The sequence below is a fragment of the Nicotiana tomentosiformis genome, chromosome 9 (genome assembly GCF_000390325.3).
Source record: "Nicotiana tomentosiformis chromosome 9, ASM39032v3, whole genome shotgun sequence".
In the NCBI taxonomy this organism is placed as follows: Eukaryota; Viridiplantae; Streptophyta; class Magnoliopsida; order Solanales; family Solanaceae; genus Nicotiana; species Nicotiana tomentosiformis.
In genome coordinates, this window is record NC_090820.1 from 93,765,632 (window position 1) to 93,793,507 (window position 27,876).

The 27,876-nt window shown below is 35.8% G+C and overlaps 1 protein-coding gene across 3 annotated transcripts; it reads left to right on the plus strand.

Annotated features, from left to right (window-relative positions):
- The first annotated feature begins 1,899 nt into the window (after positions 1 to 1,899).
- Positions 1,900 to 5,884, plus strand: LOC104107414 (rac-like GTP-binding protein RHO1). Of its 3 annotated transcripts, none has more exons than XM_009616211.4 (8): positions 1,900 to 2,034; positions 2,315 to 2,561; positions 3,714 to 3,801; positions 3,932 to 4,041; positions 4,135 to 4,198; positions 5,169 to 5,233; positions 5,326 to 5,391; positions 5,484 to 5,884. In XM_009616211.4, exons 2-8 carry the CDS (start codon positions 2,463 to 2,465, stop codon positions 5,583 to 5,585), a joined length of 594 nt encoding a protein of 197 aa, XP_009614506.1. In that variant the 5' UTR covers positions 1,900 to 2,034; positions 2,315 to 2,462; the 3' UTR covers positions 5,586 to 5,884. The 3 variants fall into 3 exon arrangements, with proteins under 3 accessions (XP_009614506.1, XP_070041866.1, XP_070041865.1); XM_070185765.1 differs by having other exon boundaries at positions 1,943 to 2,030; XM_070185764.1 differs by lacking the exon at positions 1,900 to 2,034 and having other exon boundaries at positions 2,087 to 2,561.
- Positions 5,885 to 27,876: the final 21,992 nt, after the last annotated feature.

Sequence of the window (27,876 nt, forward strand, 5' to 3'; positions counted from 1 at the left end):
AATTAATGATCATAGGCTGTGATTGACCAGTGGACCCCACATAAATTCTTAGGTGACCCCACAAAAATTCTTTTCATGAGGGACTAGTAAATATTTACTCATCAATGATCTTGATAGTAGTTGACACACAGAAATGGAAATGCAGTCTTTAATATTTATGATTTAGATGGTAGGACATCACATAGGAAGTAATAATGGTAGTGTGTGGGCTAATTTGTATACCCCTTAATTAAATATATGTCGGATATGTGCTATTTTCACCCGCTCATGTATTGAGTAACCAAAACAATCTGTGCATCAAACTTAGTTAATTTATTAACTTTACAAAGGAGGTTATTACTACATATTAAGGTGTCCTTATGTATCTCTCTTGATTATTAAAATTGGTTAAATATGACTTTAGGTTCAAGTATAACACATCTAAGTGTAAAATGAGAGCAATTTGCTTAAGATTTGACAATATCATGCCTAGACCTCCAAATGAGCATTGAGCAATGGTCACCAGATAAAATATTGTGTTGACTGAAAGCATTATAAACAGGGAGAAGGTAGAAGCCCAGATACACGGGTTCGATCGAATTCAGTAATTTTTGTTCGAATAATATATTTGGTTTAAGAAGTTTATTAAAGAGAGTTTTGCACAAAAATACAATCCAATATTGCAATTAAGCATCCATATTTTTAAGTTTACAGCCCATAGCTTGTTATTTTTTTGCTTGTATTTATACACTCGGTATCTAATATTATACACTTATTATAAAAATTAACTTTCGTCTCGTACGAACTTCAACCCATGAAAACATCACCAAATAGGTCAAATCTTTACCGAATACTTTTAAATTTTAACCGCAACTTTAAAATGACATCCATACGAACCCCAATTATAAATTTGTTAAATTTTTTAACAAATCACAAAATCCTTCTGAGTTTTCAATATTATAAAACCCCCAATAGTAGAGTTTTTAATTTTTTCCTTAATTACTTTAATTCACCAATGTCTAAATTTGTGATGATAAACATGAATATTACTCTCAAAAAAGTTTCTAACACAGATCTTCTTAATCCCCTGTTAATAGGTGAAAAAAAGTTCCAAGTTATATAAAAAATACGCTAAATTAGGTAAGAAAAAAATATATATGCTAAATTGATTGGAAAAGTACCTCACATGTACTCTCGTAATTATTTCGTTCTTTTAAATATCTAAATGTAATATTAAAATATAATTAATTTAATTTTAAAACTAATTAAATTAACCTAAGAGCGAAAAATATCACATAAATTTAGAAAAAAAGGAACAAAGATCATGTTTAGCCCGCGATCGAAACTATTTATATTCGGTAGTCGCAAAAGTCTATTTTAAGCTATTATTTTGTAAGCGACTATATATACATTGTTATTTTTCCAACAAATATGTATTTATTACTCTATGAATTTGTATAAACCATACCCTCACCCCGGGAAAAAAAATAAGAAGTAGTCAGATTAATTAAAAAATAGGTACAATTTTAAGAGTAATCAAAATTTAGCCATTTTCATGTAAAGATAAAATCTAAACAAAAAAAAATCGTAAAACTCCAGAAAAATTCCATCATAATATGCCAGAGTTCGAATTTTTTACATATAAGATTCCAACATAATGTATTAGAATTTTATAATGTGATAGAGTTACAACATAATATGCTGAAAATTTAAACGCACGAGCTCCATAATCTAGCATACTATGTTGTAACTTTGCGTGTGTTGGAGTTCCAACATAATATGCTTGAAATTTATATGCATGAGCTCCATAATCTCGCATACTATGTTAAAACTTTTTATATTTAAGCAAAATATTGACTATCTTTTAATGACTTTATAAACACCGACTATTTTTTAATTTACTATCCGAAAACTGACTAGCCAGTAATACCCGATCATTAGCAGAGAGAAAGAAGAGTACAGAGCTTCGTTGGCTGACAGAGAGAGCAATAGAAGGGGTCAGTATCAGTCCCAGCGAACGCTTCAACAGCAGTATTTTCCGGTAACAAAAAGTAGGTACGTTAGGTAGGCAATTACCTTTACAAACAAACAGTGGGTTTCCTTTCCTCTCTCTTTACCTCTAATTTATCTTTCTCTAGATCTAAATTTACGCACCCATTTTTCTCCTTCCCCCAAACATTTTCATTTCTCCCTTTCCCTTCCCTTCCCTTCCCCTCTACATTTTCCATTGATTACACTGATTTTCCAATTAGGGTTGGGGTTTCCTCATCATTAATTAAACAGCTAAAAAAGTTAGTTCTTTTTTCTTCTGTGGGTTTTTTGCCATTTTTTGCAGATGGGTCATTGAACCAAGGAAGCTTCAGTCCAAGAATCACATTGTTTAGAGCTTTTTGTTAATTGATCAGGTCTTCTCAAGAAGATCTGAGAAGTGGGTTTGTTTTATTTTTTTCAAAAGGGGTAAGCCCAAAAAAAAAGGGAAAAAAATGAGTGCTTCAAGGTTTATCAAGTGTGTTACGGTGGGTGATGGTGCTGTTGGCAAAACTTGTCTTTTGATTTCATACACCAGCAATACTTTCCCTACGGTTTGTTTTCAACCCCCCCTCTTTTCTTGTTTCTGTTTAATTTTCCATTTAAGGGTGTGTTTGGTGTGAGTGATAATATTTTTCTTTTTCCTCTGTTTGTTTTTAGCTTGATTTGCTTAAAATGTTTTCTCTAAACAAAATGTTTTGAGGAAAATGAAGTCTTTGTGTTTATAAATGTCCAAACTCTTATACATTAATCTCAATTGTAATATTCAAAAATTTCATCTGGAGAATTCATGTACATCTTTACCTTCATAAAAAAAATGTATCGTCATTACTCATGAATATATATATTGATAAAATCACGTGAAAGAGCATTTTTTTAATACATTTTCCTTGGTGTGAACGAGGATGCTTTGTGCACCTGACTTCCTTTTGCCCTTTTTAAAAAAGAATTCGGGCGTCTTTGGCTTTTTTGCTTAGGCTGTCAACAGAATACCTGCTGCGATTTTTGATTTATTTGCTTATTGAAGGTCTATCTCTACCAATTATCCTGTTGTGCGCTCAGTCGTTGTACGCTTGTTTTGATCGTTTTTGACAAATTTCTTGATTCTTGGTTTGCCTGATTTATTTCCTGCTTCGAAACTCCGATGGATGATGGACAGTTGGACACGCCCTTTACCCTTCTCTACTTGAAATCCAGACTTTTTTGCTTAATGTCAGTGAGCTAAATGGGACCCTTGTTTCAATCTTTTGGATAAATCCACATGATCGGTGGCTTAATGCTTAATATCTTCTTGTGCGATAAATTGACCTTTTTGATATTTTTGCAGAAATATTTCTTGGTTTACATATTCGCTTTAGGATACATTTTTAAGTATATTGAGTTATGTCTTTAACAAATTCATCATGTGTCTGTTCTAAATCAAGCTGTGATAATTAGTCCAAAAGGCAAGGAAGAGAAGAAATTGAATTTATTTTGATATGAATTGATATATGTATAAACTGTTTGGTGCTTGCTCTTTGCTGCATTTACATTGGTTGTTTTGAGGAAAAATGTTGTGTTATCACATGTACAGTCTTTTCTTTTTGGACTTTGGCATGAATTACAGTGTTTCGAATAATTTTTGTATATCCCGAGAAGGATTTCTCTCATCTTCCCAAAATTTAACATCAATTGCTTTTCCCCTCATTCATGCAATTTTTTGACAGGATTACGTGCCCACTGTGTTCGACAATTTCAGTGCAAATGTGGTTGTCAATGGGAGCACTGTCAACCTAGGGTTGTGGGATACTGCCGGTAAGACATTTATTGCTGAAAGCTTCTGATTACTGTTAAATGTTAATGTATTCAATGCATATCCTATACTACCAACATGTGCGCTGTCCAAATTGTAATGAGCCTTTCATTACTATCTCTTGTATAACAGGACAGGAGGATTACAATAGGTTAAGACCTCTGAGTTACCGTGGAGCCGATGTCTTCATTTTGGCATTCTCTCTCATTAGTAAAGCCAGCTATGAGAATGTATCCAAGAAGGTGACTGTTTGATTATCAGTTTCTCTTCATTTAGTATTTTACTATTCATTGTCGGTACATGAAAAATTTACATTTTTTGTTGATTGTTTTCAGTGGATTCCTGAGTTGAAGCACTATGCTCCTGGTGTCCCAATAGTTCTTGTTGGAACAAAACTTGGTGAGAGTTCTTTTTAACCACAATATGATCTGCAGTTTGTTTCATAGATCTACATGAGGTGATGATCAATAGTCTGCAATCTTTTGATTTAAATATATATTTGTTGTGATCAAAGGAAGATACTTAGCACGGGTTTCCTAACTAGATAGTCCTTAGGTTGTTACTAGTATAAGATTCTGCTGTTCTCTAAGTGGAAGGAACTTTCTTCCCAGTTAAGAAAATAGATTTTAGAGGAAACTGCTGAAGAGCGAATAAAGAGTGTGGTGGGGCCGTCTGTGAAGTGGAGTTGGGGAATAGTTTGTAGCTGGTAAGGGCATGTTTGTAGCTGGTAAGGGCATGTTCCCATTTTTGTTGCTTTTGCTCGTTTTGCTTCTTTGCTTCTTTGTATGAGTTGAGAATGGACCTTTTTGTGTAGGTACCTATACAAGGATGAGCTAATAATATCAAAATTAGGCTCTTTTTACGTAAAACAAAATTAAAAAGGAGACTTGTTCTTGAATATGGATTTAAACAACTTGGTCATCAACCTGTGTGTAGTAGTTATATCTTTACTTCATTGTAACATGTGAAATCATCCTATAACTTTGGTTTCTCCATATGTTCTGTATTTCTTCTTTTGCTGCTAGTGTCTACCAATGGCAATCTACGTTGTTTCACTGGACAGTGGATCTTCGGTGGGTCGGGGGGGGGGGGGGTTGGAGTTTGTTTACTCATTCAGGTTGAGATGCAATTGCTTGCTTTCTTTATGCTTCAAGTTGTGCCCTTTAGCTCACTTTTGCGATTATCTGCTCGGGGAATTTATGCTCTAACATTGTAAAGTCCAATTCTTAGTTCTATGTTTTTCTTTCCTACTTCCTTTTTTGCCCTTCTTTTATATGTTTAATTGAGGTAGTTATATGCATGTACTGTTGCTGGTGTCCAATTATCTTTAGGCCTAATTTGCCTGCTTTTCTCCTGTGTTTATACGCAGATCTTCGGGATGATAAGCAATTCTTCATAGACCACCCCGGTGCTGTGCCAATTACTACTGCTCAGGTAAGCATAACTAGCACTCTTACCTCTTTTTGATTGCTTTTCTTGTGCTTTTTGTCCAATTTCATTTGAATTCTCTTATTTTAACCTTTAAGGGTGAGGAGCTAAGGAAAACTATTGGTGCACCTGCTTACATCGAATGTAGTTCAAAAACACAACAGGTATGTCTTCTCCACAGCATCTATTTCTTGCACCGGAGATCCTTTTACGTACTTCTTGTTGATGCCTTTGGTTGATTGTCCGCGCTCTGCAGAATGTGAAAGCAGTCTTTGATGCAGCCATTAAGGTCGTCCTCCAGCCGCCTAAAACAAAGAAAAAGAAGGGGAAATCTCAAAAGTCCTGCTCGATATTGTGATCAAACTGTAGGTCCAAGCGATATTGCTGGCCACAATTCTCGTTGTAATCCCTCACTCGTATCCTTTTATCTTCCTTCGTCTCAGAGGAAGTACGAGGTCATCGTTTGTCTTATATTTGAAACTACTAACCATCTCTTGGAAATATCAGGTGGCTTGGTTTTTCTGTATCATTCTGGTCTCTAATTATTTAAGTCACAGCACCTTGTAGTAGGCCACTCTAGTGTGTCCTTTGTTTTGATTTGCTTTATGTATTAACTACTGAATGATCCAGTTAGGGAGCAATTTTTTTCTTTTCGAATGTTGGTGCTTCTTGTTTTTTTTTTTGTTTTTTTTTTGTTTTGAATCTCAACGTATTTTTAAATACCGATTGAACTCACGGAATCGAAGAAAAACCGAGATGATTGTGATGGTTTTGAAAGGTCTAATTTTGGTTATGCAAAATAGAATAACTGAAATATTAGAACCGAACTGTTGACACCCCTATAGGTATCCTTGAACTGTAAGGGGTTGTTTGGTATGGTAGATAAGCAAAAATAATCTTGGATAAAAATTTAGTAACATCTTATCCTTTATTTGATTACTAATTTTGGGATAAGTTATCCCAGGATTAAAAATAGTATCGGGATAACTCATACATGCAGAGGTTGGAATAATAACCCTAGGATAAGTTATTTCAGGATAAAACAGTAAAATTGACAATCCAAGGATTAGTACAACATATCAAACAGTCAAAAAGAAATAATATCAAGATAGCTATTTTCAGCATAATTAATTTCAGTATAACTAATCTAGCATAACTAATCCCAACAATAACTTGTCTTCAAATCAAACGGCTCGTAATAGCCTGTTTGGCCAAGCTTCTAAAACCTGCTTATTTTGAGAAGTTCTTTTTTAAAAGTACTTTTCAAAAAAGTACTTTTGGTGGGAAGCGGTTTATGTTTGACTAATTAATTTGAAAAGCACTTTTAAGGAACAATTAGTGTTTGGCCAAACTTTTAAAAAGTGTTTCTACGCGTATTTTTTTCCAAAAGTGTTTTTCAAAAAAGTGCTTAGGGGAAGAAACTCCCTTTTTCTGTTTTTCGAAAACTTCTTCTGCTTCTACTCAAAAACACCTTTTTTCCTTCAAAAAGCTTGGCGAAACACCTTAACTTTGAAAAAAAAAAAAGTAATTTTGGCCGAGAAAAAAGCTTGCCAAACATGCTATAAGTTTGGTGTGAGTTGGAGTTTTGTCGACTTTTTTTAACTTGGCCTGATTATGACGCTTCTCTACTAGCTTTCATCTCTTCTTTTCTTTTTTCTTTATTTGAAGAGAAAAAGAATATATTTGTGAAGCTGAAAAAACCAAAAGATAGATATGCCAATTCAATATAAACTCCTTGGCCTTCATCATGTTGTATATTTAATTTAAGAATATTAAATAGGAATGTTGTCTTTACAGACATGGCCACGAAGTGGCAAAGTTGATTGCCACTCATTGGCTACTTGATTAGATTCTCCTTTGTCATAGCTCATAAGCCGCTAAGGTTCATTGCATATTTTTTCTGGAGGACACTTGTGACACTCCTGTTAAAAGAATTCAGAATAAAAAGGCTCACTTTGCCGGTCTTTGTTCCTATTGCATTCTATCAATCCTATCACATTTTATTTTGCGAGATTAAAAAATTATCATCAAAATCTTGGTTTAGGTCCGAGATAATTCTTTTGTTCCATAAACAGCTAGCCATTAAGAAGTCTCGGATGTACTAACGTTATCATCGCCTGAGATGTCACTATTGCCCCACTAGGAAATCATCACCACTTACACTTCACATCTCGTCGGCATGAAACGTGTAAGACCAACTATTACGGAGTTTGTTTTTAAAATTAGAAGTAAAAAATTGAATTCGTCTTAAGATCTATTTATCCTATTTACCTTAGAGGATAGTGCAATGCATGTGTTATGTGATAGTATGTTCATTTCAATTGGTAAAGTAGTTACACGTTAACATCAAGTGATCTGTAATTCCTCCAAAAGTCACATTGGAGATTCAGCTTTGTGGTCAATGAAAAGCATAATTGAAATGCGAAATTAAAATTGACAGAGAAAGGTGGCAGTAAGAGTTTATTTGATATACGGCAGTCTTTTACTGATAATTTTTTAGTTCCTTTTTCTTAGGAATTGTTTGGTTGGTATAATTAGCAAAACAATCTCAACATTCAAATCCATTTTACCATGGGAACCTTTATCATGTATTAATTAATACAATGTTTGGTTTCAGGGGCGAATTTATAATATAATATACAAGTTGGGTTCATGTATACCTAGTAACTTTTGCCCAAATCCTGTATAAGTATTAAGAAATTAACTTAATATCTATAAATATTTAATTATGAATCCTATTACTGTTAGGGGTGTGCAATATTCGGAATAAACCCAAGAGTCAAATGAACCAATTTGTTTTGCTTAATTTAGATGGTTTCTGATTGAGATTTTAAAAATTTTGGTTTTTTGTTTGGTTTTTGATTTAACAAAATAATGATAAAAAAAATCAAATCATACTATATATATATATATATATATATATATATATATATATATATATAACGTTTAGCATTAAGGGAGTTAGAATTTAAGTGTTTTACCACTTTCAGTTTTTCTTACTTACTGGCCCTTTTTATTAGGGTATAAAGCAGCCTCAATCTCTTAATTAGGGGTATAACGCAGCCTCAATCTTGTTATTAAGCTTCCATCTAAAGAGTACAGACCCCTGAATCTCTCACGTCAAATTCTGCTTGGTAAATAATAAGTTCTCTTTTTTATTTGGTATTGCTATTTCTTGTTTGTTTATCATTAGATTATTAGTTGCAAAAGTTCAGGTATTAATGCGTGCATATGGAGTATATCAAGTTGTGATTAATTATATTAATTTACTTGCTTAGTTGCTTTGAGCAAGATCAAACCCCAGAATCAATAAAATAAGTACCATGTCGGCGGAGCTAGAGTAGTTGGTACGAGTTCGGATGAAAACAATATATAGTTTTTGCTTAGATCCTGTATTTGTATTAGAAAATTCTCCAAATATAACAAACCTTAATATCACATCAGCTTGTGATCCATAAAAATTTAAGCGTTAACGTAACTGATCTATACGAAAACATCTTGTTTATAACAAAACTTAGTTGCTAGAAATATGACCATTCTATCAAGAATAGTGTCCACCTCCAATTGAAATTTGAAAGGGATGTAAAACCACAACACAATTAAACTAAAATAACATATCTCTTCCAATCCTCCTTTTAATTTAGTAGCAGACTTCTCTATGAGCTTTGTTTGAATCAGGATCCCAAAGCAACAAACAAATAAAGCTATTGTCATTCATTACTCGAAAAAGAAAGTACAACATATCAAAGAGCGATGACACAAATTATCAGTGATCTCCTACTGATTCACAAACCAACTTGTGTTAAGTGTTCGCATAGCGACTAAGGTCCCCAGGAGAACGTCGAGACGCCATCAGTTTAAGGGGAATCCTTCGTTTGAGGAAAGAGATGATAAATTGATCAGTCATGAAAAAAACCAGTTTGTCCCCGAAAATGCCCGGTACTTTAGCATAGGGGACAAGTAAGATTATTATTTGGTTTATCCGCCGAGCCCGAGGTTGCGCCCATTCCACGCGAGGTCCTCGTTCAGAGAGATGAAAATCTGCAAAAAAAAAAAAAAAAAAAAAGCTGCACTTCAAGTTTATACCTTAAATGCACGTTCGATTATAAACTTTACAGTTATGTTTTAATAAATCTCTAAGAAAATGTAGATTATGGTCTAATCTGTCAGCCACATAATGATCAATGCGATCATATAATTTGCAATAAAATTTACTCCCAATTTTATCAGCCTTTTTAGAGCACATCTTGCACCCCAAATATGACTAATGTTGTTGAAGTCTATATGTACTATTGCCACAATAATTTAGATAATTCCTTCCTAGATAAAAAAAAAAAATCAACAAAAATAATGTGTGCATAACACACGCACCATGATTTAATTATGAAATTAGTAAACTATTGTACTCACACATAGAACAAACAATTCTCTATTAGTTTTAACTTTTACAATTCAAAAGCTAACCCATTCGAAACTGAACAATTATGTTGAAAGGAAATTTGACGTAATCTTCTCAGAGTTATCCCCACGCACACAAATCATTCTACATTTATTCAAATTTGTAATAGTTTTAAATATAATCAAATTCTCAACTTTTGCTAAACATATAAATAGAATATAGAGTATAGGAAACCTGGATTCATAATTAACAACTTAAGAAAGTTCAGGATTAATCTACAGTGCACGAAATATTTACTTATTAATCATATATTGTTATTTATACATAAGTAAACTCAAATGTAATGCATAATTTGAATTCCTTAAAATTTATGAGCTCGTATGAGCTGCAAAACCACAATGATACACTTACCCATAGTTCAAGTGTAGCAAGATTTGATCTACAAATTCTCCCCAAATAGTTGCTGAAATATTGTCCATCCGACATGAAAAAACCTTAATCACGAGAAAAGTAATCATCTTGAATTATTATAATTAATTTTAATCATGATCACGAGTTCCTCAAGCTCCACGTTCATAAAAAAACAGTGGCCATACCACTTTGCTTGTGTGATTGTATATCTCCATGACTAACAATCTCTCCTATTGATATCTTCCACATTTTAAAAATATAATCATCATAAAATTGATAAAACATTCATACTAAATACAATGTGAAAGGAGTAATTACAGAATATAGTCACTCTCGTCAACATCAATTTGACTTATCAACTGCTTGAATGTGACACATTCAGTAATTATTCTTTCACATTTTACTTAGTTTAAATATTTTATCAACTTTATCATGGTTACTTTTTCAAAATGTGATAGACCGTCATATGAGATGAAGATGTACAATCATACGAACAAGGTGATATTACCAGTATTATTATGAATGCGGAGCTCGAAGATCATGAGTAAGCTCGCGACCATGATTAGAATTAATCATATACTCTCTCCGCTACACAATAAGTGACCAATTTACTTTGGGCACACCCATTAAGAAAATACAAAAATTCTAGACAAAAATAGTTGGTGTGACTAAACTACCCTTAATTAAATGTTGCAATATAGTTAATGTGAGGAGTAAAAGACTTTTTATGGATACGTACATAAAGGTAACTTTGGAAAAATAAATTGAATTTTTTCTTGATTATATAAATGGACACTTATTTTGAACCAAAATAAAAAAGCAAATTGGTCACTTATTGTGGACCGGAGGGAGTATCTCAAGATGGTTACTTTTCTCATGATAATTTGTTAATTTTTTTTATGTTGGAGAAATAATATTTCAACTACTATTTGGGAAGAATTTATAGATCAGATCTTGCCACACTTGGATGGGTTTATGATAAGTCTATTATTGTGCTTATGAAACTTATACGAGCTCACAAATTTCAAGGCGTTCAAATTATCCATGTATATTTAATTTTTTGTGTGTATAATCAATAACATCTATTTATCTATATTATATTAAAATCACGAAAGCTCTTAATAAAATGTCATTCGTCTTTTTTACCCTTTTAAAATAGAGTTCATACTGGATAAAATAGTAATTTGATCATTTTCCTAATATTTAGGAATAGTCATTTATTATTTTTCAAATATTTAATACTTTAAAATACTAACATTTAGATTACTAAGTCTTTCCTTATTTAAATTATATAAGAACTTCTAATATTTAAAAATTTACAATCGAGTAATAAATTTTTTTGTTATTTTTTACTTCACAATTAATTTGCTTTGTTATTTGTTTAGGCTTAATTTCTTCCGTCTACAGTTATTTGATGTTTTATGTCACACCCCTTTTTACCCCACAAAAGATAAGTATCTGGATTGTTGTGGGTTAAAGATTTTTCCAATTAAAGTGACAATTTTGAAATAGGGATTATTTTGTCATTCAGAGTCGCCACTTGAAATTGATTTTTGGTGTTTCAAGTCACCTTTTATTTAAATCCCTAGTCAAAGGAAGGTTTGACTCTATCATTATTGGTCTGCGAAAATAAAGTCCGGGTAAGGAATTCTGTTGACCGAGGAAAAGATATAAGGCATTCCCCGAGTCCTGTGGTTCTAGCATAATCGCTTTATTGACTATATTTGGCTTATATTATTTTTGAACAAACTGTGTTTTAATGGATTTTCATGTTTTACATATCCGCTCTTAATGCTTGATTATTAGAATTATTAAAAGAACTTTTGGATAAAATAAGATGTCGTAACCACACTACGCAAGCTAATGCGTGATCGAGATGAAATTTATTAATTTTGTCATAACAGCGTTACACAAGCGAATCCGCAATCATGATAAAGGATTATTAATATGTTATTACTCTCAGAAAAATTACTATATTATATTGATTTATTATGGAAATGGGCCAGCAAAATAAATTCATTTGGCCAAATATGTTTCTCGTAGCCCCGTTTAAACACTAACATGAGGTGTAGGCTAAAAGCATAAGCAAATAATTTACTACATGAGTAATATTAAATACTAGTTAATAACATGGAGTAGAACAAACTAAGGATAAAAAATTAATTAAAATTCCTATGGCCCATTAATGTTACTACTAGCTTAAATCCACAATCTATTAATTACTGCCAAACAAACACATGTCCCATTATTTGTTATTTGATACACCCCAAAATCATATGGCCAATATCCACGCAGCTACTGCCTTTCCCAATATTCTAAACAGAATTAATTCACAACGAGACATTCAAAGAGATCATATACTCATGGCTTCAACAGAAGACAAGCAAAACACATAGACAAAAATTCATGAACAATAAATAAATTAATAGAACAACTAAAGAACTTCAATAAAAAATGGTAAGAATGAACCTTTATGTTCAACAAATAAGCCTCTTCAATAGATCCAAACATGAAGCTCCGTCATCATCAAAAATACATAAAACCCCGAAGCTACATCCGGATAAAGAACCCGAACAAGACCCGCGACAGGAGACCGTACCGGAACCTCGACTCGATTAAAAATGGTATTTTAAAGGCCGGTTTGAGAGTGTTTTGTTGGTTGTTTCGGGGTCAGTTTTGGGGTGGAAAAGAGCTGATTTTTAGCTGAACTCTCAACTGGTTTTCGGGTTGAGGGAGGTCATTTTTTCCAAGAAAAGATAAGCAGCAGCTGCTGCATTTTTTGGCTCTTTTAATGGTTGAAAATTGCTGCCCGTTTTTTGAGCTTTTTCTTGGCTATTTTCGTAGCTGATTTTTGCTAAAAAAAGGGGTTGTTTTCTTGCTGATTTTTATGGCGTTTTTCAGCTGAGTTTTAGGGACATTTCAGCTGTTTTTTTAGCTTCGTTTTTTAGGGGTAAAAGAGTGCGTTTTCTGGACTAAAAAGAGGGACTGGTTTGGGGTGGTTGAGGGCAGCGTTTTCGGATGAAAAATTGAGGGAAAAAAATGCCCCTGCTCTTTTTCAAAGAAGGAGGAGAAAGGCTCACTTTTCCTCGACCCCCTCTGTTTTCTCTTCCCTCTTTTTTGACTTTCCTCCTCCCCTTTTTGATTTTTCTCCTCCCCTTTTTGACTTTTCTCCTCCCTTTTTTGACTTTTTGTTGTGTGTGTGTGTGTGTGTGTGTGTGTGTGTGTGTGTGTATGTGTGCTTATATTAGTAAGAGAGCGGGAGTGTGAATTGTTAAAGAGTAAGAGTGGGGGAAGTGAGAAGTTAGGTATTGGTGATATGAGTGAAAAATAATTCACGCATAGTCAAAAATTAGGTGCTCACATCATGCCCCTTTTTTCTTGGAAATATGAAGAGTTTTCAGGCAAAGAAAAGATGAACGATATGATTAATATTTGGCTATACCATTATTCAAAAGGTAAAAGATAAGAGAAAAGAATACAATCGAGTCCTAGTTTTGGACAACCTACATATCCCGAGTTATAAGAGAATCAAGTCGCGTGTAGTTCAAGGAAAAGGATGGAATGCTGAGTTGGAGAATCGAGTAAGGTTCCGTCGAGGCTCCGGTCTATGGTCCTGTTATTACATCAAAATCAAAAGAAACTAAACAAACCTATCAGCTATGAATTACAAGATTCCTATTTATAAGTCTTCTAAAACTTGAATCTTGAATCTTGACTGGTTCTTCATGCAGACTCTGATCTGAACCTTGATGCTTGCTAGCTGCATGTGCTGGTTCATTCTTCTACGGCCTCTTCTGATGAAGACGGGAAATACAATGCTCGTGACTTCGGTCATGTATTGAGCAGTTTACATCTTTTTATCCGCTTCTGCATTCTGGATTCACTTTTTTTTCTTTTCTTTTCTTTATTCTGGATTGAGAATTCTTCTTTTTATCATCTCGAATACTGTGCCTCGAGGTAAAACCTGCTCAGACACCAAAACAAATAAACGAACAAAATTTTTCTGCCCCAGTTTTCACTAGGAAAATTTTGTGAGTTATTGTAACAAAATTCTAAATTATTTATTTATTAAAAGCACTAAAGTATCGGGAATGGTGTAACCTGGGAAAATATGAAGATGCTTTTAATTTTTTATTTTTTTTATTTTTATTTTTGGAATGGTGTACCCTTCTTGTCAGAATGATGTCTCAACTAAGGATTGGTGTACCTTATGTTGGAGAAATGCGACTAAGGAATGATGTACTATATATTAATAAAGATGTCATGGAGTAGTGTACCTTGCATTTAAGCTCAAATCAACTAGGGAGTGGTGTACCCTATGTTGGAAAGCACAACTAGGGATTGGTATACCCTATACTAGAAAAGGAGATCAGGGAGTGGTGTACCCTATATTTAAGCTCTCAATTAGGGAGTGGAGACCATATATTGAAAAATTTAGCTAAGGATTGGTGTACCCTATAATGGTAAGGAGACTAGGGAGTGGTGACCCTATGTCGTAAAACACAACTAGGGATTGGTGTATCCTGATACTAGTAAGGAAATGTAACCACAGGTTTGTACCCTGTATTACGAAAAAGAAAATATAACCAGGGGTTGGTGCCCTGTATTACTAGGAAGGAATGCAACCAGGGGTTGGTACCCTGTATTACTAGGAAACAAAATGTAACTAGGGGTTGATACACTCTATTACTGAAAAGGAAATATAAGTAGTGGTTGGTGCCCTGTATTACCGAAAGGAGTGTAACCAGGAGTTGGTACCCTGTATTACCGAAATGAGTGTAACCAAGGGTTGGTACCCTATATTACCGAAAGGAATATAACCAGGGGTTGGTACCCTGTATTACTGAAAAGGAATGTAACTAGGGGTTGACACCCTGTATTATTGAGAAGAATTGTAATCAGGGGTTGGCGCCCTGTATTACTGAAAGGAAATGTAACCAGAGATTGATGCCTTGTATTACTGAAAGAAAGTGTAACCAGTGGTTGGTGCCCTGTATTACTGAAAGGAAATGTAACAAGGGGTTGACGTCCTGTATTACTGAACAGAAAATGTAACCAGGGGTTGGTGCCCTGTATTATTGAAAAGAAAATGTAACCAAGGGTTGGATCCTTGTATTACTGAAAATGAAATGTAACCAAGGATTGGTGCCCTATATTACTGATATGAAATGTAACCAGGGGTTGGCGCCCTATATTACTAAAAAATGTTAAATCCCCATAGGAGAAACGGTTCTACCTAGGTTAAGCTACTTAAAACAACCTTACCGAAGAGTACTTCTACCCGAAAATATGAGCTGGATCCCCCTAGGCGAAAAGGTTCTTTCTCGGTTAAGCTATGTAAAATAACCCGAGCGAAGAGTATTTCTACCCGAAAATATGAGCTGGATCCCCCTAGACGAAATGGTTCTACCTAGGTTAAGCTACGTAAAACATCCTGAGCGAAGAGTGCTTCTACCCGAAACTATGAGCTAGATCCCCTAGGCGAAATGGTTCTACCTGGGTTAAGTTACGTAAAACATCCTGAACGAAGAGTGCTTCTACCTGGAACTATGAGCTAGATCCCCCTAGGCGAAATGGTTCTACCTGAGTTAAGCTACGCAAAACATCCTAAGCGAAGAGTACTTCTAACGAGAACTATGAGCTGGATCCCCGTAGGCGAAGAGATTCTACCTGAGTTAAGCCACGTAAAGCAGCTTGGGCGAAAAGTACTTCTACCCGGAACTATGAGCTAGACCCCCCTAGGCGAAAAGGTTCTACCTGGGTTAAGCTACATAAAATATCCTGAGCGAAGAGTACTTCTACCCGGAACTATGAGCTGGATCCCCCTAGGCAAAAAAGTTCTACCTGGGTTAAGCTACAAAAAACATCCTGAGCGAAGAGTACTTCTACCCGGAACTATGAGCTGGATCCCCCTAGGCGAAAAGGTTCTACATGGGTTAAGATACAAAAAACACCCTGAGAAGAGTACTTCTACCCGAAACTATGAGCTGGATCCACCTAGGCGAAAAGGTTCTACCTGGGTTAAGCTACGTAAAACATCCTGAGCGAAGAGTACTTCTACCTAGAATTATGAGCTAGATCCCCCTAGGCTAAAAGGTTCTACCTGGGTTAAGCTACGTAAAACAAACCTGGGCGAAGAGTACTTCTACCCGGAAATATGAGCTGGATCCCCCTAGGCGAAAAGGTTCTACCTGGGTTAAGCTACGTAAAATATCCTGAGCGAAGAGTACTTCTACCCAGAACTATGAGCTGGATCCCCTAGGCGAAAAGGTTCTACCTGGATTAAGCTACGTAAAACAAACCTGGGCGAATAGTACTTCTACCCGAAAATATGAGCTAGATCCCCCTAGGCGAAAAGGTTCTACCTGGGTTAAGCTACGTAAAACATCCTGAGTGAAGAGTACTTCTACCCAGAACTATGAGTTGGATCCCCCTAGGCGAAATGGTTCTACCTGGGTTAAGTTATGTAAAACATCCTGAGCGAAGAGTACTTCTACTCGGAACTATGAGCTGGATCCCCCTAGGCGACAAGGTTCTACCTGGGTTAAGCTACATAAAACATCCTGAGCGAAGAGTACTTCTACCCGAAACTATGACATGGATCCCCCTAGGCGAAAAGGTTCTACCCGGGTTAAGCTGCGTAAAACAAGCTGAGCGAAGAGTACTTCTACCCGGAACTATGAGCGGGATCCCTCTAGGCAAAATGGTTCTACCTACGTAAAACATCCTGAGCGAAGAGTACTTCAACCTGAAACAATGTGCTGGATCCCCCTTGGTGAAAAGGTTCTACCTGGGTTGAGCTAGGTAAAACATCATGAGGGAAGAGTACACTTACCCTGAACAATGAGCCGGATCACCCTAGGTGAAAAGGTTCTACCTGGGTTAAGCTAGGTATAACATCCTGAGCGAAGAGTACTTCTACCCGGAACTATGAGCTGGATCCCTGTCACACCCCAACATTGGGGAGCGCGACCGGCGCTCAACCGAGTGAACCCAGTCGAGCAAGCCTATTAAACCTTTCCTACCCGACTCATTCATAACCCAAAAAGGGATCGCATCACCATTTGTAAAAACGGGGAGAGATCAGTTATATAAATGTATAAACGTTGCTAGTTCATTTTCCTTATATACATTATGCCATAGTTGAGTTTCCAAAATACAACTCGATCCAACGACCACCCCAACATACATACATGACCCACAAAAATATCTACGGAGCCTCTAAGGATACAAAAGAGCAACATGACAATGCCGGCAACAAGGCCCCGGCTATACCTCAAAATGTGAAAACTTATACAAAAGGACTACATGACCCCTGGGAGAAATGGGGCTCACCAAGACTGCTGTGAGGAGAGAAAGAGAGCACTACTATCTGCGATGGAACCACCTATATCCATTCAAAGATGTAGCTCCCCCGGCAAAAGGAATGTTAGTACTGTCGAATAGTACTAGTATGTAAGGCAAACACCAATCTTAGTAGAATGAATAGTGAAACAAAGAGAAGGCAGTCATAATAATCAATAAGTACTTCATAGAAATACAAAGAAAACACCAATTAAGGATCACATAGTTTCCAATTCAATCTTTCTATTATTTTAGATTAATAATCTTTAGTGCCAAAGCCATAACTCACAATGCCACCGTGTTTTTACATGGAGTCCGGTCTCGGCCCGACCGGCTAAGCCATCTCAAGTGAGACATATCCATATCCATAATGTATTTCAATAATCCCAATACAAATGCCACCATGTGTACAACATGGCGTCCGATCTCGGCCCGATTGGCTAAGCCATCTCACTTGAGACATAACCTCTTTCAACTGTCCACTCAATTCGCATTTCTTTACCATCTTTATTACATGGCATAAACAACCTCATTTATTAAGTAGTTCTTGGCACTTGGGCACATTTTACAATTCAAGTCTTTCCCTTTTCATTTGTTCAAATAACATCATCATTCATGTCGATAAGTACCATCACATAAGGCATTTCACATATAAGGGAAAGAGCTTGAAAAATCATAATTACGTTCTCAAATAGCATGATGACATGGTAACCATCTAAAACAATTAGGGAACATGAATCTTTCAATCAAACACACTAAGGCAAACAATTCTAGTATAATCAAGTTGGAGCTTACACCAATTATTCGGACACCAGGACTTCGATTCTAAGAAGAAGAGAGTTAGCCATACATATTTTAATTGCGCTTCTTTAGACTCTACAATTATCCGGAACCCTTAGCAACCACAATCTATTTTAGCAATATACAAATTGAACCCAGAATTAGAAAAACGTTCATGGTTCTAGCTCACCTTTTATTTTTCCCATACTCTCTATCACATGCATGCAAGATGAACAACCCTCATACCCATGGACCATCTTATTAATACCCCATTATAGCTATGTTTGAAATTAAGAGCTGGGGTGATGAAGTCTTACCTTTTGGATGAAGAATTTGGTGCTCTACTTGAATATTTCCAAGCTTTGAGTGATGGTTGAAGATTAATTGATGGCAATTAGGCCCTCCCTCTAGAACCCTCTCTCTCACACACTAGAAATATCAGAAATGAGCTTCAAAATAAGCTAAATGGGTGTTTTAACGGAATGGGGGTCGGGTTTTAAATTAAGAAAAATGATGCCCCGACACAGGTCTGCGGTCGCATATGCGACCGCATAATGGTTATGCGGTCCGCAACGTGACCGCAGAAATGGCCCTCAGGGGCCTAAACCTTCGGCTCAGGTATGCGGCCAGTATGCAGTCCACATATTTGTTCTGCGGTCGTATAATGCACCGCAGAACTCCCTCCGCAGAAACCCAAGAGAAAATTGTGCAACTGATATGTGGTCCGCATATCGATTATGCGGTCCGCATAGCAATTATGCAGTCATATAATCGACCACAAAACTGACCTCAAATTGGCCAAACTTACTGCTTCACTCTGCGGCCATTATGCGGTCCGCAGAGTGATTATGCGGCCGCATAATGGGCCGCAAAAATGCATTTTTTTTCTTTTTTCTGCGAAACATTTTCCTCTTAGGAAACATTTTTTTTCCTACTATAATAACGCAGGAATCTAACTTGGTACCACGAAACCTCGAGTTTTTGGTTAAAATATTTTTACGGGTCCTTATAATCCCCTAGGTGAAAAGGTTCTACCTGGGTTAAGCTACGTAAAATAACCTAAGCGAAGAGTACTTCTACCCGGAACTATGAGTTAAATCCCCCTAGGTGAAATGGTTCTACCTGGGTTAATCTTGGTAAAACATCCTGAGCGAAGAGTACTTCTACCCAGAACTATGAGCTGGATCCTCTAGGCAAAAAGGTTCTACCTGGGTTAAGCTACGTAAAACATTCTAGGCAAAAAGTACTTCTACCCTGAACTACGAGCTGGATCCCCCTAGGCGAAAAGGTTCTACCTGGGTTAAGCTACGTAAAGCAAGACTGGGCAAAGAGTACTTCTACCCAAAAATATGAGCTGAATCCCCCTAGGCGAAAAGGTTCTACCTGGGTTAAGCTACAAAAGGCAAGCCTGGGCGAAGAGTACTTCTACCCGAAATATGAGCTAGATCCCCCTAGGAGAAAAGGTTCTACCTGGGTTAAGCTACTTAAAACATCCTGGGCGAAGAGTACTTTTACCCGGAACTATGAGCTGGATCCCCATAGGCGAAACAGTTCTACCTGGGTTAAGCTACGTAAAACAACCTGAGCGAAGAGTACTTCTACTCGGAATTATGAGCTGGATCCCCCTAGGCGAAAATATTCTACCTGGGTTAAGCTACGAAAATAATCTATATGAACAATAGTGATACATGCTAAAAATAAAAGAAAATAGAGATTTTGCGGAAACTTACCTTTGGTGATATTCGTCCTTTAAGGATCGCCATCCTGCACTGTTTTGTTTCTGCTTCAAACAAAGAAAATTTGTGAGTTTTAAAAGTGGTGGTCGGTTTGTGCCCTTGATGTCTTTGGTAGCTTGGCTTTGTGCCCATTCGCTTCAGGAAGACCGACTGTATTGGTAGTTGGCTACATTGCTGGTAGACTCTGTTGTTGCTTTTAAGAGACTTTTTCTCTCTGTACCAACCCTGATTGTGTTTGTGTCTCAATCAGCCTTATCCCAACTGGAGATCTTTACTTAGGTGACCTTTTCTGATATCTTGAATGGCTTCTTGCGTTTTGAGCAATTTATTTGTCAGAGAGAATCGAAACTGGGTATGCGCCTTTTGCGTGATGTGCACACTTCATAATCTCTGTTTAGTACTAGAGGAACCCGTAATCAATTTTGCGGTCTTTTCTTTGCTTGTTTTTGACAAGTAGGCAGACAGAAATATCTTTCGGGAGAACCTTTGTACTGCACGAATCCTCAAGACCTGTCGACTGTAACAATTGTGTGTACATGTTACTTCTCCAATAATGCTAGCTTGAATGTTTTGGCCATAATTTTCTTTGTGCAACTGAAAAGTTGGTAGCAGATTTTGAAATCCTTTCTTACTTGTTTTGACAAGGACTGACTCAAAGCAAAGGATATAATGATGCGAAGAAATAATATTTACAAGAGATCCCTTCATTAGGAAGGAAAGAAGGAAGGTTATATATATATATATATATATATAAAGAAGGAACTGGTTTTTTTTTGAATGAGGTAACTAGCCATAATGATCATGACATGCATTTTGGACTCAACGACCTGATCTATCAAACTGATCTAATCATTCCTTTCGTTATTCCTTCGGGCCTTGAAGTCGGGCTTGTTTGTGTTAATTCTTTGCATCAGTTTTACAACTTACTTTCGATTAGTGGTGCCCCGAGATATTTTCATCAACAAGTCTCTCTCATTTATTTATCTCTACTTACCGTCGTCTTACAGTGCATGTGAGGGTTTTCACTAGTAAGACTCTCTGATTTATTTATCTCTACTTACCGTCGTCTTACAGTGCGTGTGAGGGTTTTCACTAGTAAGACTCTCTCATTTTTATTTTTTATTTTTTTTATTTTTTTTCTTTTCTTGATTCCTTGAGTGAGAACCATGACCATGTCCTCCATATGACAACCATTGCTCATTGCAGATTTCCCTTGGCATTCTTAAAACTGATCAGGAGGTCTTGTTTGGAAGGCTTTTGGATATGGTTAGAAAGAAAGGACGACATGAAGGCTAAAGTAGACTCAATATGATGGGTTTTACACTTACAACTCTTGGAATCGACTCTTTCAAAAAACTAAAACAAACTCATGCCCCAGTTTTAGATACTAGATATTTTTAATTTTTATTTTTGGAATTCTTATTTGGTTGGACCGAACCGTGTAAGGCTGCCTACGTATCCCCTTTTTATGGAATCGGGTCAAACGTAGTTCAAACATCTGACCTAACTATTCTTTTTTTATTTCTTTATTTTTTCTTTTTTCTTTTTCCTTTTTTTTCTTCCTTTTTTTTTTCAAAATAAGTTGCCCCAGCTTTTATTTCCCGGGGGCATGGATCTTTGACTGTTCTTTTCTTATTCTTTTTTCACTTGAACTTTCTAAGAGTTGCTCTAGTTTGTACTCTTGGGGCATGGACTTTTCTTTTCATTTTTTTTTGTCTTTTGACTCTACACTTGATTCCAAAAGAGGGTGGTCAAACAAAATAACACAGGCTCAAAATGGGTAACGAAAGGTATAAAGTGTTTGGATAGCCGAAAAAAGGCCTCCCAGCCTCGAGAACGCTAAACATAGTATCCTTTCGTGATCATAACATTGATGAACATGTTTGTCTTCTTGGTGTGTAGTGGTCAAAAGATACTTTCCATCTATTAATGTCAAAGTTTCCACCAAACTTCAATTAATTCTTCCTCAAACTCGATATTCACAATGATTTGTAGGTAAAGATCATTAACCCCACGGGTATGATTATTCTAGTTCCACATGAATTTGAACCGAGCTTAATTCCAAAGTGTTTCGACTGTGTATTCATCCTCAAAAGTGTCTTGTTCTCAGTTAACCAGTTCAAGACTAAATCAGTTTTCTAGGATCTGGCCAAAATTCTGCATGCATATCATGTCACTAGAACTAGCGTGAAAAGAACTATGCAAAAAAATTGACATAAAATGACTGATTGTTTTTTTATTGAATAAAGGATAGCAGGGTCCGATAACACAAAAAGAAGAAGAAAAGAGGACAAAATAAGCTACCATGTCTCCTTAATGGCTAAAAGAGGAGTGACTTTCTAGTTACTAGGCGACATCTTAGCCACAGACTTGCACATCAGCATTACTTCGGCATTCAACCATTTTAATTGCTATGGATTCGGCACTCTAATTTTGACTTTTGATCAAACCGCTCACCATATTGGCTATCGAATTTTAGGACTTACAGCATGGGAACTTTCACAGTAACTAATTTGCCAAATGACTTGGATGAATTCTGATGTCTCCCTATCATCACAGATCATCCAAGTAGAGCATGTCCTGTTGCTCAAAACTGGTAGAAGTCAGCCAACATTTGCCTCCATTTTTATCACCAACTTGTCTACTTGCCTTTTTGTGACCTTAGTTAGATCAACAATAGTAGTTCTTGTTCCTTCGGTTGAGAAGATGATAATAGAGTGATACTGGATTGTTTTCGCGATTCACCATTACAAACCAACAAACCAACCACCTTTAACTAGCTTTTATTTCAAAATAACAAGCATGTTAGAATGAAGACACTCATCCCCTCTTTCTTCTCTCTTTTTTTTAATTGTTTTTTCATATCTTGATTTCTTTTTCTTTTTCTTTTTGTTGTTTTTCGCTCTCTGTTATTTTTTGTCACTCTTTTCTTTCTTTTACTTTCAATTTTTTTTCTTTTTTTTTTCGGTTTATTTTTTCACTCAATTTATTTATAGCTATGATCGAATCCGATGGAAATTGCCTACGTATTATGATGCCGCATAAATCAGATCATTACGTAGTTTAGGAGAAGATCAGGAATAAAGTAAATAAGCTAACTCTTTTTCTAATTTATTTCTCAATCTTTGTTTTTTTGAAAATCATACCACAAAAGCTCCTGTAACGACCCGACCGATCGTTTTGAGCCCTAGCGCATCATTCAACAGTTTCAGGCTACGAGTAGCTTCACTTCAGGTATTATGACTTGCACGCGTGGTCGGAATTGAAATTTCGAAAGTTCAGAGTTGATTTGGAAAGAAAATTCTCATTTTGAAAGCTTTAAGTTGGAAGAATTGACTAAAATTGGATTTTTGAGTAAACGATCTCGGAATCAGGATTTGAAAGTTCTAACAGGTTCGTATAATGATTTGGACTTGGGCCTATGTCCGTATCTAGTTTTGGATAACCTGGGAGTGTTTCGGCACCTATTGTGGAAGTTAGCATTTTGGAAGAATTCCATAAATTTGGGTTGAAGTGCATTTCAAGGTTATTGATGTCCGTTTGTGATTTCGAGTATAGGAATAGCTCTGTATGGTGATTCTGGAATTGGGAGCGCTTCCGGAAGTGGATTCGGATGTCCGTAGGTCATTTGGCTAAAACTAGAAATTTGAAGGATTTTGAGAAGTTTGACCGGAAGTGGACTTTTTGATATCGTCGTCGGATTCCGATTCTGGAAGTTGGAGTAGGTCCGTAATGTCGAATGTGACTTGTGTGTAAAATTTGAGGTCAACCGGACGTGATTTAATACCAGTAGTGCGATTTATGATTTCGATGTTGTTTGATGTGATTTGAGTTTTCGACTAAGTTCGTATGATGTTTTAGGACTTGTTGGTATAATTGGCTGAGGTCCCGAGGGGCTCGGGTGATTTTCGGACGGCTAACAGATCATTTTTGGCTTTTGGAACACTGCTGGTAGCTGCTGATTTCTGGTATTTTTAACCTTCTACACGGATCGCGTGGATTGGGTTGCGATCGCATAGGCTTAATTTGGTAGCTGAGAATTTGTTCTATGCGATCGCGTGGGCAAGTATGCGATCGCGTAGGTTGGATTCAGTTGTGCTATGCGAACGCATGGCTAAGGTCGCGTTCGCGAAGAGGAAACGAAGTAGAAGCTCACCACGTGCTTAATGCTTCGCGATCGCGTTAGGAGGCTCGCGATCGCGTGGGCTTGCGAAGATTATGCTATGCGATCGCGTGGGATTTTCTGTGATCGCGTAGGGTTATTTTCTGGGCAGAAAAATTTGTGCTATGCCATCGCATGTGTTGGTCCGCGATGGCATAGAAGAAATCACTGGGCAGAGAGTTTAAGTTCTGAAAATGTATTTTTAACGATTTGGAGCTCGAATTTAGGCAATTTTGAGAGATTTTCAGAGAAAACAACGGGATAAGTGTTCTTAATCCAATATTGGTTAAATTACCCGAATCCATCACTGTTTTTATCATTTAATTGGTGGATTAAGTTGGAAAAGTTTGAAAACCCTCTTGGATAGATTTGCGGATTTGAGAGCCGAATTGTTATTTATACATAAGTAAACTCAAATGTAATGCATAATTTGAATTCCTTAAAATTTATGAGCTCGTATGAGCTGCAAAACCACAATGATACACTTACCCATAGTTCAAGTGTAGCAAGATTTGATCTACAAATTCTCCCCAAATAGTTGCTGAAATATTGTCCATCCGACATGAAAAAACCTTAATCACGAGAAAAGTAATCATCTTGAATTATTATAATTAATTTTAATCATGATCACGAGTTCCTCAAGCTCCACGTTCATAAAAAAACAGTGGCCATACCACTTTGCTTGTGTGATTGTATATCTCCATGACTAACAATCTCTCCTATTGATATCTTCCACATTTTAAAACTATAATCATCATAAAATTGATAAAACATTCATACTAAATACAATGTGAAAGGAGTAATTACAGAATATAGTCACTCTCGTCAACATCAATTTGACTTATCAACTGCTTGAATGTGACACATTCAGTAATTATTCTTTCACATTTTACTTAGTTTAAATATTTTATCAACTTTATCATGGTTACTTTTTCAAAATGTGATAGACCGTCATATGAGATGAAGATGTACAATCATACGAACAAGGTGATATTACCAGTATTATTATGAATGCGGAGCTCGAAGATCATGAGTAAGCTCGCGACCATGATTAGAATTAATCATATACTCTCTCCGCTACACAATAAGTGACCAATTTACTTTGGGCACACCTATTAAGAAAATACAAAAATTCTAGACAAAAATAGTTGGTGTGACTAAACTACCCTTAATTAAATGTTGCAATATAGTTAATGTGAGGAGTAAAAGACTTTTTAGGGATACGTACATAAGGGTAACTTTGGAAAAACAAATTGAATTTTTTCTTGATTATATAAATGGACACTTATTTTGAACCAAAATAAAAAAGCAAATTGGTCACTTATTGTGGACCGAAGGGAGTATCTCAAGATGGTTACTTTTCTCATGATAATTTGTTAATTTTTTTTATGTTGGAGAAATAATATTTCAACTACTATTTGGGAAGAATTTATAGATCAGATCTTGCCACACTTGGATGGGTTTATGATAAGTCTATTATTGTGCTTATGAAACTTATACGAGCTCACAAATTTCAAGGCGTTCAAATTATCCATGTATATTTAATTTTTTGTGTGTATAATCAATAACATCTATTTATCTATATTATATTAAAATCACGAAAGCTCTTAATAAAATGTCATTCGTCTTTTTTACCCTTTTAAAATAGAGTTCATACTGGATAAAATAGTAATTTGATCATTTTCCTAATATTTAGGAATAGTCATTTATTATTTTTCAAATATTTAATACTTTAAAATACTAACATTTAGATTACTAAGTCTTTCCTTATTTAAATTATATAAGAACTTCTAATATTTAAAAATTTACAATCGAGTAATAAATTTTTTTGTTATTTTTTACTTCACAATTAATTTGCTTTGTTATTTGTTTAGGCTTAATTTCTTCCGTCTACAGTTATTTGATGTTTTATGTCACACCCCTTTTTACCCCACAAAAGATAAGTATCTGGATTGTTGTGGGTTAAAGATTTTTCCAATTAAAGTGACAATTTTGAAATAGGGATTATTTTGTCATTCAGAGTCGCCACTTGAAATTGATTTTTGGTGTTTCAAGTCACCTTTTATTTAAATCCCTAGTCAAAGGAAGGTTTGACTCTATCATTATTGGTCTGCGAAAATAAAGTCCGGGTAAGGAATTCTGTTGACCGAGGAAAAGATATAAGGCATTCCCCGAGTCCTGTGGTTCTAGCATAATCGCTTTATTGACTATATTTGGCTTATATTATTTTTGAACAAATTGTGTTTTAATGGATTTTCATGTTTTACATATCCGCTCTTAATGCTTGATTATTAGAATTATTAAAAGAATTTTTGGATAAAATAAGATGTCGTAACCACACTACGCAAGCTAATGCGTGATCGAGACGAAATTTATTAATTTTGTCATAACAGCGTTACACAAGCGAATCCGCAATCATGATAAAGGATTATTAATATGTTATTACTCTCAGAAAAATTACTATATTATATTGATTTATTATGGAAATGGGCCAGCAAAATAAATTCATTTGGCCAAATATGTTTCTCGTAGCCCCGTTTAAACACTAACATGAGGTGTAGGCTAAAAGCACAAGCAAATAATTTACTACATGAGTAATATTAAATACTAGTTAATAACATGGAGTAGAACAAACTAAGGATAAAAAATTAATTAAAATTCCTATGGCCCATTAATGTTACTACTAGCTTAAATCCACAATCTATTAATTACTGCCAAACAAACACATGTCCCATTATTTGTTATTTGATACACCCCAAAATCATATGGCCAATATCCACGCAGCTACTGCCTTTCCCAATATTCTAAACAGAATTAATTCACAACGAGACATTCAAAGAGATCCTATACTCATGGCTTCAACAGAAGACAAGCAAAACACATAGACAAAAATTCATGAACAATAAATAAATTAATAGAACAACTAAAGAACTTCAATAAAAAATGGTAAGAATGAACCTTTATGTTCAACAAATAAGCCTCTTCAATAGATCCAAACATGAAGCTCCGTCATCATCAAAAATACATAAAACCCCGAAGCTACATCCGGATAAAGAACCCGAACAAGACCCGCGACAGGAGACCGTACCGGAACCTCGACTCGATTAAAAATGGTATTTTAAAGGCCGGTTTGAGAGTGTTTTGTTGGTTGTTTCGGGGTCAGTTTTGGGGTGGAAAAGAGCTGATTTTTAGCTGAACTCTCAACTGGTTTTCGGGTTGAGGGAGGTCATTTTTTCCAAGAAAAGATAAGCAGCAGCTGCTGCATTTTTTGGCTCTTTTAATGGTTGAAAATTGCTGCCCGTTTTTTGAGCTTTTTCTTGGCTATTTTCGTAGCTGATTTTTGCTAAAAAAAGGGGTTGTTTTCTTGCTGATTTTTATGGCATTTTTCAGCTGAATTTTAGGGACATTTCAGCTGTTTTTTTAGCTTCGTTTTTTAGGGGTAAAAGAGTGCGTTTTCTGGACTAAAAAGAGGGACTGGTTTGGGGTGGTTGAGGGCAGCGTTTTCGGATGAAAAATTGAGGGAAAAAAATGCCCCTGCTCTTTTTCAAAGAAGGAGGAGAAAGGCTCACTTTTCCTCGACCCCCTCTGTTTTCTCTTCCCTCTTTTTTGACTTTCCTCCTCCCCTTTTTGATTTTTCTCCTCCCCTTTTTGACTTTTCTCCTCCCTTTTTTGACTTTTTGTGTGTGTGTGTGTGTGTGTGTGTGTGTGTGTGTGTATGTGTGCTTATATTAGTAAGAGAGCGGGAGTGTGAATTGTTAAAGAGTAAGAGTGGGGGAAGTGAGAAGTTAGGTATTGGTGATATGAGTGAAAAATAATT